The sequence below is a fragment of the Euwallacea similis genome, chromosome 1, assembly GCF_039881205.1.
Source record: "Euwallacea similis isolate ESF13 chromosome 1, ESF131.1, whole genome shotgun sequence".
Classification (NCBI taxonomy): domain Eukaryota; kingdom Metazoa; phylum Arthropoda; class Insecta; order Coleoptera; family Curculionidae; genus Euwallacea; species Euwallacea similis.
This window is the reverse complement of record NC_089609.1, coordinates 6,591,931-6,604,847: the sequence shown is the minus strand read 5'-3', so window position 1 is coordinate 6,604,847 and position 12,917 is coordinate 6,591,931. Positions and strand designations below refer to the sequence as shown.

General features: G+C 35.2%; 1 protein-coding gene across 8 annotated transcripts in view; it reads left to right on the top strand.

Annotated features, from left to right (window-relative positions):
- Positions 1 to 12,917, top strand: part of shep (alan shepard) — a 46,322-nt gene that overhangs the window by 18,061 nt on the left and 15,344 nt on the right. For all 8 annotated transcript variants that reach the window (XR_010752465.1, XM_066396805.1, XM_066396776.1 and 5 more), the window contains exon 2: positions 12,692 to 12,839. Coding sequence is in view for 5 of the 8 variants with exons in the window: in XM_066396776.1 (XP_066252873.1) it covers positions 12,692 to 12,839 (148 nt within the window). In the remaining 3 variants the exon portion in view is untranslated. The remainder of the gene's footprint in view (positions 1 to 12,691; positions 12,840 to 12,917) is intronic.

Sequence of the window (12,917 nt, the reverse complement as noted above, 5' to 3'; positions counted from 1 at the left end):
TTACTTGGTAATTTTCTTGAAAGGTACATACGATTTACGATTCGAGACAATATAATTTTGATTAGATTTATGGGCCCAAATTTAATACCTTTCAGGGGAAAAAATTCAAAAAGGTTTTCAAAAGGTTCTTATTGAAACATTGGTCTCTGTGTAATGAAGTTCTTACTAGTTTACTAGATGTTGTTCACCTCGCAACAATCCAGACATTGCAATCCTGACTGCAGAAAGATAAAAAAGAATAAATATATAGATGAATTCAATAAAGAAGTAACTCTCTAAAAACAGTTATTGAGGGGTTTTCCAAGAGCTCTCAAGAGTCCAACAACACAGAAAACCAATTTGAGATGGTCAGAAACACCGAGAAATATGTCTGAGGGGTTCCAACCGGCATACGCGCGTTCGTCTTTTTCTAACGATTTGGAATGGGTTTTCCTTCAGTTTGAAGAGACCTAAGAAGAACCAAGAGAAAATATCTCGATGTGTTAAACTTCAGCCTCAATAATTCATTTTTCGAAATGTGTTTCATAATTTCCCAGTTTTCCTCCCACCCCATAAATTATTATAAACTCGTGTTGAATTTACACAGGAGTTTATTTTGATATATTCTGATGACGAGTGATTACCTGAATTATGCTTGAAATGTGCCGAATTCGATCAAAAACGAAGCGTTCCATAATAATAATAATAACAACAATAATAATAATGTTGTTGCTAAAATGATTAGAAAGGTCATGTAGATTTTCAGTGGTGCTATGAAACAGATGTATCAAAATAATTCCTCGAACTTACCATATTGTACTAGTGCAATCTATTATTATTGCGTGTTGCATGAATGAGTATATGTTTTTATCCACACCAACAGGGACTAAATTACTCTTATTAATACTATATCAAGTAAAAATAATTATAGAGAAATGCATGAATTTCTTTTTGGGAAAAATGTTTCTCTGGGACGTTCCTTAACATTTATTATACAAGATGATTTACAACTTATGGAGGAAAATGTTAGGATAGGTTCCTCATAGGGGTCAAAACAATTTTTTTCTTTACGCATTTCTTCTTACATATTACTAATAGAAAAACATAAATTAATAAAGTTTTAAACAAATTTACCACCTATTGAGTATATTACGTGTAAGTTTCTGATTAAATGTTTTGCTTTGCTTTTCTCATTAAGAATGTTACCAATAACATTTATGGCATCATTTGCCCTTTAAGGATTTATAAGTCAGGGTCTAATCAGCCAAATTTTTATAGCAATTACCAAAAAAAATTTCAACTGTTCCAAAACATGAGAGGTCCGCTAATAGAATTCTTATCAGATATAATCGGTAAATATTAGCTGTAATTAATTTTCCTCTTAATTCCTTAAACTATAGTGTAACCTCTTGTACTGTAAAAGTCAGTGCGATGATAAAAAGGTCAAGTTACACCTCTGGATTTATGATCCTCTGGTGATGAAGGGACTTAGAGGATATAGTTTTCAAAACAACATTTCCTGTTCAATTCTCATTTAATATCATTTAATCATCTTGGTGTCATGATTCGCCTAGAAACATTAGAACACGATGTAAAAGCCATTTCGAATTAACTCGAAACATTCAGAAGTTACTGACTGTCGAAAGTGCAAAAAGTGCCACATTTTAAACATCGGTATTTAGAAGTCAATATATGTTCATGTCAAGGGACATCGAAATAGGCGACTTTGAGGACGAAATCTTGAAAATTTGCGAGAAATTATATAGGAGTATACGTATATTATATAGGAATTATATAGGAGTATAGGGTTCATTTACATTTAAAAAAAGTCAATACTATTGCACTTTTTTGAGCCACCTCGTATGTTTAGTGTTATGTTTTTGGCCCATACCTAAGTATCCATCTTATAACTACTGCAACTAAATCATTTTTTTATTTCTACGGGGTTTTGAGATTATTGTTGGTCAAGAAAATTTGGAGTACCTTGTATTGGTGATCGAACGATATGACTTTTCTTGGCTGACACCGATAATTCCACTGCTGGTACCCATATACAGGGTGTCCCAGATAAGGATGAACAGCATGGGGATCTTGGAAACGGTAATAGATACAAAATGGTTTAAATTGGGAAAAAGTTGGGCAATTTAAAGCAAATTAATAATCTGTTTTTATATCGACGAAATTCCGAATGGTTACGAAGATATCCGGAAAAAAACGAATTTGGCGGTTTTCGTTTTTTGCAAATAACTCTTATACGGTTATAGTTAGAGGAATAAAAGTTTTACATTATTAAAGCACTTTTTTGAGAACTGTTTAGCAGTGTTGCCAGTTTTCTTGTTACATCCTTACTTTCGGAGAAAAATGAGTAAACTTTTGATTTTCATATGGGCGTGATATCAATTATTTATATTTTCAAAATCGTCATAAAATTCCCTTTTCAGCCATGCATTACATTTAATATTTTTCTCAGAAACTCTATGAGTTATAGCCATTAAAGCATTTTTTGATAAGTAGGCCATGATTTTGACTTATAGTAATGGTGCACATTAAATAAATGAATGCTGTGGAAACGTCAACATTATTTAAAAGTATAAATATATTACTGGTATCACCCTAAAATTAAAAAAATAATTGTTTCAAATTATGTATTTAATAACAACAATGCGGCTAAACTTGGATCGAATCAAAATCTCAAATTATAACAAATGTTCAAATAAACCACCATTATTTTCCAGGCATAGGTATGCTCTTTTCACAGTCGAATCTAAAACTCTGTTTAACATTTCTGGGGTAATTGTATTGAATGCTTCTCTTACACATATTTGTAATTCTTCTTCGTTTTCAAAATTTTGAGTGTATACTTTGTTTTTTATGTAACCCCAGAGGAAAAAATCCAATGGTGTTATGTCCGGAGATCGCGCTGGCCACAAAATGTCATTGTGAGTTCCAATAGATCTTCTTGGAAACTGCTTAGTGAGATATTCCCTTACGACCCTCGCATTATGTGCTGGAGCCCCATCTTGCTGGAACCAACAGTCACGAATTTCCCCTAATCGTAAATTATCAAATGCATTTTCAAAATCATGTTGCAATATGTTGAGATACCGGTCTGAAGTGAGAGAGTTGTAATAGAAAACTGGTCCGATAATTCTATTTCCAAATATTCCACACCACATATTAAACCCAAAGCGATGTTGGTGTCTTGATGATTTTTTTAATCGTGGATTCTGTTGTGACCAATAATAAGTATTGTGTCGGTTAAAAATTCCATTGTTGGTTATCATGCTTTCATCTGTCCAAATTATTTTAGAAGGAAAATTTATATCATCTTCACATTTTCTTGTATACCACTCGCAAAAACTTCTACGCCTCACTTCATCACCTTGTACAAGAGCATGGCAAACTTTAAATTTATAAGGACGAAAATTGTTCTTTCTTAAAACACGATGGGCCGTTGACTTAGCAACACCAGTACGCATTTCAATATACCTACATGATGTTTCGGGAGTTTCTATAACAGATTGTAAAACAGCATTTTGTATATTTTCGGTCAACTTCTTTTTGCGAGCATTTACAGGTTGTTTAAACGAACCATATTCTTTCAAATTAGACATCAGTCTTCTAAATATGGATTTTCCGGGTTGCTTTCTTTCCGGGAACTGATTAAAATACATATCTTCAGCATCTACACAATTTCTGTGACAAAATATGTAACACGACAACATGTCAAATTTCTCTTCATTAGAAAAGCAATTTTGAGACATTATTATGCACACGTCAAACAAATTTAAGGTTTTACAACTTTTAAATAATGTTGACGTTTCCACAGCATTCATTTATTTAATGTGCACCATTACTATAAGTCAAAATCATGGCCTACTTATCAAAAAATGCTTTAATGGCTATAACTCATAGAGTTTCTGAGAAAAATATTAAATGTAATGCATGGCTGAAAACGGAATTTTATGATGATTTTGAAAATATAAATAATTGATATCACGCCCATATGAAAATCAAAAGTTTACTCATTTTTCTCTGAAAGTAAGGATGTAACAAGAAAACTGGCAACACTGCTAAACAGTTCTCAAAAAAGTGCTTTAATAATGTAAAACTTTTATTCCTCTAACTATAACCGTATAAGAGTTATTTGCAAAAAACGAAAACCGCCAAATTCGTTTTTTTCCGGATATCTTCGTAACCATTCGGAATTTCGTCGATATAAAAACAGATTATTAATTTGCTTTAAATTGCCTAACTTTTTCCCAATTTAAACCATTTTGTATCTATTACCGTTTCCGAGATCCCCATGCTGTTCATCCTTATCTGGGACACCCTGTATATATATCGGTCGTTCGGTCCTTTTCCACCCAAGAAAACTAAGGCTAAACTCACAACTAGCGATCAACAAACGGAGGATCATAAAATGACACTTGGCAACCTCGCGCACAGAAAATCAATTTCTATCGGTGATTCACCCCTTCGGTCCGTACTTATCAAAATTTTGCTAGTTGCAGACTTTTAGTTTAGCTTTATATCAGATGATACTAACTGGCAATTGATATTTGGTATATTATGTACAATGTCAAAAAAGTCTGGAATATCGTTATTATCTCTTGCACTGTTTAACATAATTTAGTAACATTTGGGGGATTGACAGTCGTAAAAAAATATAAGGATATGACGAAAAGCAACCGTTCGAATATCAACTGGTGTAAAAGTAGTTGACTTTTTTTATGGAACACCCTGTATATTATAACATTTTTAGATTCGTCATGACATTTTAAAAAATTTACGAATACTCCGAATATCAATTATGAAATATTAAAAAAATGTAAGCTGACACTTAAATTTTTACCAGAAAAAGCACATAGAATTTTGTTTTCTTAATGTAGTTTGTACTTATCTTACATGTGTAAACTTGCGCATATAAGAGTCTTATTTTTTTGAAGAGGAAATTCCTTTGGGCATAATAATAGCAATACTAATGTCTTGAGTCGTATTACTTCCTTATTAAGCGCAATCTTACTTACAGATGATGGATCGCGCGTTCGTGGTCACTGATTAATGTCTAATGGTGATGATCATACCCGCTAAAAAATCCGTTATTTTAATGGCCACTTAATTAGTTCACAATTAGTTCTTTGCCTTAACATCCACTTGTGTTCTTCACCAGCGGTCAGCGCCATTACTCGGGATGTTTTAGTAATATAGAGTTGAAATCACATAAGTAGTCTAAAATTCGGATTTATGAAAGGTATACATATATTAAAAAGATTTTGATCAAATTAGTGCTTTGATGCAAATTTTATTTACTGCCTGCATGTCGTGGCGAAGATGAACTTTAAATTTGACTCGGCGCAGTGTACTAGGATTTTTTGAAACACCCGTTATTTATTTGATAATAACGCGTTGTCTAGCGACGACGAAGTTTTAGATTTCAAAATATCTTACTAAGATAGGAGGGGTATTAATAGTTCATAAATTCCAAAAGTTCTGCACGTTGTACAGTATACAAAATGCAATATTTCGTTCTGTCTTTTTTCCGTTTTTAGTATTTCTTAACTTATTTTATTTTTGGACAAAATTAATTCATAATGTTAGCAATTAAAAAAGAAACGAGTTCAAACATAAAATAATGTTAAAGGCTGCACCCAAATGGCACAATACTCATTATGTCGTCAGTAGTACCAGTACTATTTACAAGTCATTCGTAACATGTGATATCACAATAACCTTTCTGGTAATCATTAAGTATTAAGTATAAATCTGTAAGGTGAATTTAGAGAATTTAGAAAGAATGATATTTATTAGCATTGCAAAATATCTCACAACTACAAATTTTCATATGTCATGAATATTATTGCACGATTTGGTTAAAAAAATTGAATTACATAACTTTATATTTTAGTCATGAAAACTGTCGTACAAAAACAATTATTATTGTACGGTTAACCATTGTTGTCTCTCTGCGATGGATAATCATCCCGCTATTGCTGAGTTTCATTTAATGGTGAACTTCGGATTTGGCCCAACCAATACACAACGGGACCCATTGATCGTCCACTTCACTTGTATAATTAAGGCTCAGAGATTGATTCTTAAGAGCCGCCATTACTCTAATACAATAAAATTAAATCGTCGTTTTTAATTTTGCGGTACCACCAACCTTTTCGTAAGTTCAACGGCCGAGTTGAAATGTAAAATGTCTGTGGCCGAGTAGTACGGTTTGTTTTTGGCCTGAAGATTCGAAATTTCCATGCCATTTAACGAGTTGTCTCGACACGCCCGGAGACCATCTCGTTAATATTTATTTTTGGAAATCGATTAAAGAGTACTATTATTATCAGGGTTCGTTCGATAAGAGAGGCTATTGTTTGATGACTACACTTCGTTTTATGACGTAAATTGGAACTTCACCATTTTGATGAAATATAATATTTTTGGTAGTTAAAATGCGCAGATTAGGTACTTAACTTTAAAAATGTTGAAAGTGCTGGGTAGGATAATGAAAGTTTGACGTTTTCTTCGTATTTAGTAGCCTCCTAAAACCCTCCACCTGACTCATCTTGACTTGGTACGGTGTTGCCAATCTATGACGACAGATGGTGCCAGTGTGAAGGGTTTTCACGGCTCATTTGATCATGGTCATAAAATCCATGCCATAGTTCGTGTCGGATTTTTATCTATGTTTATTGACAGACAATTATTTATCAAACTAAATGTAGTTTTTTTTTTTAATAGAGAAGAACGGGCATAAGTTATTTGACAATGATGTCATGTTGAGTGACGCATCACATTTGATGGAACGCTTCAACTTCATTATTGACGCATTCGCGTAACTAAAGTTACCTAATTTTGGGCAAGGAGAAATTTCTGTTTATAGACATATTAATATTTAGTGAGGCTTAGAAACTGTCAGTATAAGTAAAAGTTTGATAACAATGAATGAGTAAATGTAAGGAATACCTGCACTATGATTCAGTCAGTCAACAGATCGGGTCGTTTCCAACATTCGAATTCTCCGTATAGTATGTGACGTCACCCAAATTCCGATTAGGCATTTTCTTCCCGATCAGATGGAATAATCTTGTCCGAAATCCACCATTACATTTTCATTGCATTGCCATTTACTGCCCATTATGGGATAGGAGGAAGTTGCGCCATGATAGCCGAGGCTTTGTTCCTCCAGTGCATGATATACGGGTGACTAATTTATTCTCACTAGCACCAACTACTTACTACTAATGGTGACTCAGATTTTATTGCATTTATGACCCCCATTCCAGTGATATTACATGGGTTATTTACATATAAAGGAATGTCGGTTTTTTTTCTGGGTTTGTTAATAGTCAAACGAATAGGGTACTATAACTAATCGTGCGGAAATAATCAAGAGATCAAGATATGTCGAATTGGGGCTATTGAAAACTCAAAATTTGACTTAAAATGCTACTAGAGATGATAATTTAATTGCTGAATTTTTCAGTCTGTTTGTTGACCTTCTGAGGAATTATTGTGCTGTTGGACATTTTTGTTTAAACATTCCATTGGAACAAAATCCAGAATTAAATAATAATAGTCCCTGGGCTGCACGCTATGTTGCTGACATTAGATCAAAGACTATAAAATATTATAGAGGGGCCACTCGCGGAATTTGACGTATTCATGTTTGCGACGCTCAAGCGACAAAACTCTAAACCGTTGTTAACACCAGTTTTATGTCCCTTGAAATCGTCGTAGCATTTCACGGTTGTATTTTTTAATTTTGACCCAACGCGTTTTTGGTAATTCGTCAGAATGACTCTTGGCACGCACCCTGATTAGTGGGGATAAGAATGTCACCTGTCAAATGATTGACACGTCGTGGGTCTCGGCTATTAAAGAATCTGCGACATCAAGACATAATGTTCTGTTGAAATTGATATGTATGCTCATATATCTAAACGCACTCCTCCTACATTCTACACCGTTGAATAACGAAATATTCAAATTGAATCCGCTGGAATTCCTCCAATCAGCACCGAAAGGTGCACCTATGCTTTTCCTCTCCAAGAATCTGGGACATTCGAGGTCGCTTACTTCATTTTCGCACAGAGATAGTAAAGAAACATGGCGTCCGCCGTCTTTCAACTTTTGCCGAAGAAGGCAGGTACAGGTGGTTCTTTCTTCTATCCCAAAACCATTTGCCTGCTTTATTGCACTACACGAGGTGAAGCGGATCCGTCCGAGTGACGATTTGCGTGGTCTACGTGGTACGGTAAAGGTTTGCCACTCGGCTGTAACAATGGTTCTTTGATAGGCGAGGAATTCCGTATTTTCCTTGAAAAATTATTATACCAACGTTCCCCAGTGGCGTGCCCGGTTAACATCTAAAGTAAATCTTATTTGATTGACGAATAATTATTGTGGATGACTCCAGTGTGTTATTGGAACCCTTTTCAATGTGGGGGCGTCTCTGTCAATCATGGGCAGCACATGTTGTTTCAGCTGACTTTTGTAGCTTTCGGGGCCCAAGTAAGAGCTTATTACGTTACAAACGCGGCGAAGCCGAGTTTGGTAATGGTGTTTTTTTTCTTTTTGTTATGTATATTTATTTTAATCTTTATATTTCAATAATCTTTATTTCCAGAGAAAAATGCTATTGCTCATTTGACCTTGTAAGAGCGTGTATGCTGATGTAACAGATGAAGCTGCGGTCAAAACAGTTACGTCTCTTACATCTACACATAATTATTCATAAAATGCAAAGAAAACATTATATTTGGAGATGCTCCAATAGGGTGGTTGAAGGGAAACGGAAGTGGGCTTGTCTTATTTGTCTTGTAACGCAAAGAAGGTTAAGTAAGAATGATCCAGTTGTGATGATTGCCTTTCCATCTTGTTTGAATTTGTTGCAATCTTTTATTTATCTGTATCATGTATGTACGTTTATATAGCAATTGGTAGGGTGCCTTGCCTTTGTGACCAGGCTTAGTGTAATCTGTTCGGTTGTTTGTCTGTTTTATTCATGTTTGTCATTGATTTTTCCCTTGCATTTGCTCTCAGTGTGTGACAGTAGTCTAACAATGGTCTGTAAATGGACTTTTCTATTTTGGTTACTGATTTTGCAGTAATCTCTTTATCTTTATACATCAACGATCGATAATAATTTGTTCGCTTAATAGTTTCTATTGTCATATTTCGAACGTGTTTAGCGGATATCAGTTTTTTGTCGATTATTACTCTCAAATATTTTACGCTCGTTAGTGTTTGAAATATTTCTACCGCTTTCTCAGTCGTTTTGCCATGGACAGTTAGTGCAGTATTGTCGACGTATTGCAATATGTGTTCTGCTTTGTTTATACGTTTTTTCTCCCTTAAGTTGTATATATCATGATGGTATACATTATAAAGGAAGGATGAAAGCGGCGATTCCTGAGGAAGATCTTGGTCAGGAGAAAACGGTAATACAAAGAATGTGATCAATTCGTATCTCTAGTTGTCTGTTTTTCAATAAGTTTTTAATGATATGAAGTAGAAATTTTGACATTTAAAGATTGTATAATTTATAAAATAGACCACTGCGTGAGACGCTGTCAAATGCCTTATTAATACCATAAATAAACTTGCTAATCATCTTCTACCATTTACTCGTAGATGTATTATTTGTATGTTATTCGTCAAAACAGAGAATGGGTGAATAGTGCTTCGATTTAAATCCAGATTGCTTGATACCTTGGTATATGTTTTCAGATTAGCTTTCGAAGTCTGTTTTTTATTAAGTGTTCAAAAGCACTTGTGTGTTCAGTTAGTGTAGAGCATAATATATAATAGGTCTGTAGTTTTGAGTTGTGTATTGTTCAGTCCCTTTTTTTGGGGTCCATTCTTTTTTTCAAGGTCTCTGGAATTGTGATGTTTATAATACAGTTGTTCAGCTGATTTAGTATATGCTCTTGAGTTAAGCTCTTTAGAGTTTTACTTTTTATTTTTGCTTTTCTCCGTGCCATGTTTTTGACATCAGTCAGTGCTTCATCATATTCTCTATGTGGAATTAGCTTGTATTTGTAATCTTATGGATTGTTAAAATATTTGTCGCATCAGTTGTTCGTTAAATTTAGGGTTTGTCGATGTCTAGGAAGTGTTTTGAAAGTGTCTGGCAAATGCGACAGTTTTTTTCTTCGTCTGTGTATCGTTCCGTTCCACCTTCGCTGCTTGTACTAATGATTTTTTTTGTACCGTGATATATTTTTTAAATTTTTTGTCAGTACGATTTTCCTTTGTGTTGTTCGACTTCTTGGCATGTGTCCAACCATTTATCCCGTCGACATTGGAGTATCAGCGTCTTTACATTTCTGTTAAGTGTTCTTTTTAATTCATTATCTTGTGTGTGCGCGTAGTCTATTCAGTTCCCTTTTACGTTTGATCAGTTGCAATACGAATTTGGGCAAAGTATGCTGGTAAAAGACATTCTACAGTCGAGGGGAAACTTTTTCTATTGTCGATGACAGTTGCTGTAGGAAGTATTCTATGAAGATGAGCTGGACATATTCATCCAAACGCCTTCGGCCCTTTAAGTATTGGTTTTGATTCAGTTAAGTTTTTCAACATTGTGTTTTACAGGCGGCATAATTTGCCTTTGTTGGAAGTCAATGGCAAAAGTCCCAGCCACGTGATCTGATCCAAGTTCGTTGGTCCAGTATACATTGTATATCTTATTTGTAAGATTTCTTGTATGAAGTAAGACGTCCGGTATTGGGTCTCAATTCTCGGGCAACAGGAAAGTCGGCGTCTTTATCATTTGTTTTTGTTTGTGCTGACACATAGAGGCATAAATACAGAAAAATAATTTGTTGTGTTTCTGGTCCTTTTTGCTAAGCTTGCCAATGGAAATAGATCTTAAAAGATATCGTATACGTAGAAAGGCAGAGGAAAAATGACGATTCTATTACCGCTTGGCAAATAAAAAGTAAGTATTGCTCGCCCCCTACGCCATATTTTGGAAGTTTGATAAATTAATACGACGTCTTGTGGGTAAAATGCAAACTTACGGAACTGCCATTTGAGGATATTGTTTATATCTCTTCGGTACGTCCGTTTATATTTCGCAGCACCCTCATCGGTAGTTAGGTTTGCTTACAAATAGTGAACAGTGACAAGACTTTGACAAGCGACTTAGGTTAGAAATTTAGCGAAAATCTCCAATTAAAACTTTAACAGTATCAACAGAATGACAGTGAATAAAAATGAGTAAAATTCACACTTTTTTTAAATAAAATGATTCGCGTTCAAAGCAAAGCTAATTTGATTTAGGAAATGCCGGCACGTAGAGGCAACGGCGCATCGTGGTACCGCCCATTCGCCGACGTCTCATATAGCGGGCAAACAACGATCTAAGCAGGCCGGGCAGCGCGCCTACTTAACGGCCGTCGACCTTCCAAGGTCACTGCTCGTCTGCTTGGCGATGCGGATCGTATTTAAATTGGCGACAGTCACTTGTTCCTCTTTCGCACCGGGTCCTCCGGATTCAGATTTGATCTTGCTCCACTTTTACTGCCGCTGCGCGAAATGTGTGCGTTTGTTGCACTGTATTGCGGCATTGTTTTTTTAATGGCCGGTGCACCTACTCCTAACGGTACCCAATAATTAAACTTTGAGGAGGCTGATGGCCTCACTGACAGTTCCAATCTAACGCAGTTTACGTCAGAGAGGGGACAAACCACTGATACTACATATGGTGGGTGACAGTTTAAAAGAAAACTTTGCAGTAGGCGGTGAAATAAAAATTTGCTGTTTATCATTAAACATCTGACAAATAGATAACAGCTGATGAATTTATTCAAGATACTTCAACGCCTACTTGAGGTTTTTCTTAATGATCATTCTTTATAAAAAGTCGTCAGATGTGCGCATCTTTGACATACTTGGCCATTGATTTATGTGGAGGCGACTTTCACGCTTACCATGACGTCCGGGAGCAGAGGGCATTGGCTCGCTATTCCTGTGCCTTGTTGATAAATAAATACGAGTAATTTAATGTAGAGTGAGGAGCCACTTGTTTAGCTGCCGGTTTCAATTTAACCTGAACATTATTTAGAAGTAAAGAGATGTCACTGCCCCTGTGGAATATAAACTGCTCACGAAAATTGTTGAAAGCGCACATTTTTCTGCCGTAGATGTGAACTTGTTTTGCGGACACGCTTAAGCCGATTTTCATAGGTAAAAAAATCCGTTCAATCTAGGCTCGTTAACGAAAACTCATCTTGAAAAAAATCAATGCTGTACAGGGTAAAAAAAGTACCATGCTACCGTGGCTACCAAATGCAGTAGGTTGAAAATGAACAATTTTGCATTACTTTTTTTATCCTGTACAGCATGATGAATTTCTTACCAAGATGTGTGTCCGTCAAGGATTTTGGAAAAAATTGACTTTCAGAATTTTTTTTGTTCAAGAAACTCGCCAAGACGTTTCCGAAATATAAGCTCTCAAAATTAAAATAATTCGTTTTGACTATTTTGGTGAGCAGTTTATTTGTTACAAGGCATGAATTGTTTATTTTCTTTTATTACATCTTTCCATTTTTGCATTCCCTATATTAATTTCCCGTTTTTGCGGAATTTTTGGAAAATGATTTGCAGCAATTTCCGATACTTACTGTAATAGTTTTTTTTTGTATATTTTTAGTGCTTAGTTATGATTATGGACTTTTTTTAATGTTTTTTTCCTTGTTTTCAGACACATAATTCTAGCGGCGCCGTCGGTGCAGTAACCCGGCACTTCCATCAACAAAACACGCATCACCAACACGGCCAACACTCACCCGGAGGGGCGCAGCACCAGTTCGCAGGCGCCGGTGGAGCACCGATCAAGGGGTGCGCCTTAGGTTAGTGTTAAATTAAAATCAAATTTATTTTAAACATCCTAAAAATCTCAATGTTTTGAAAATCTACAAATCATCTTA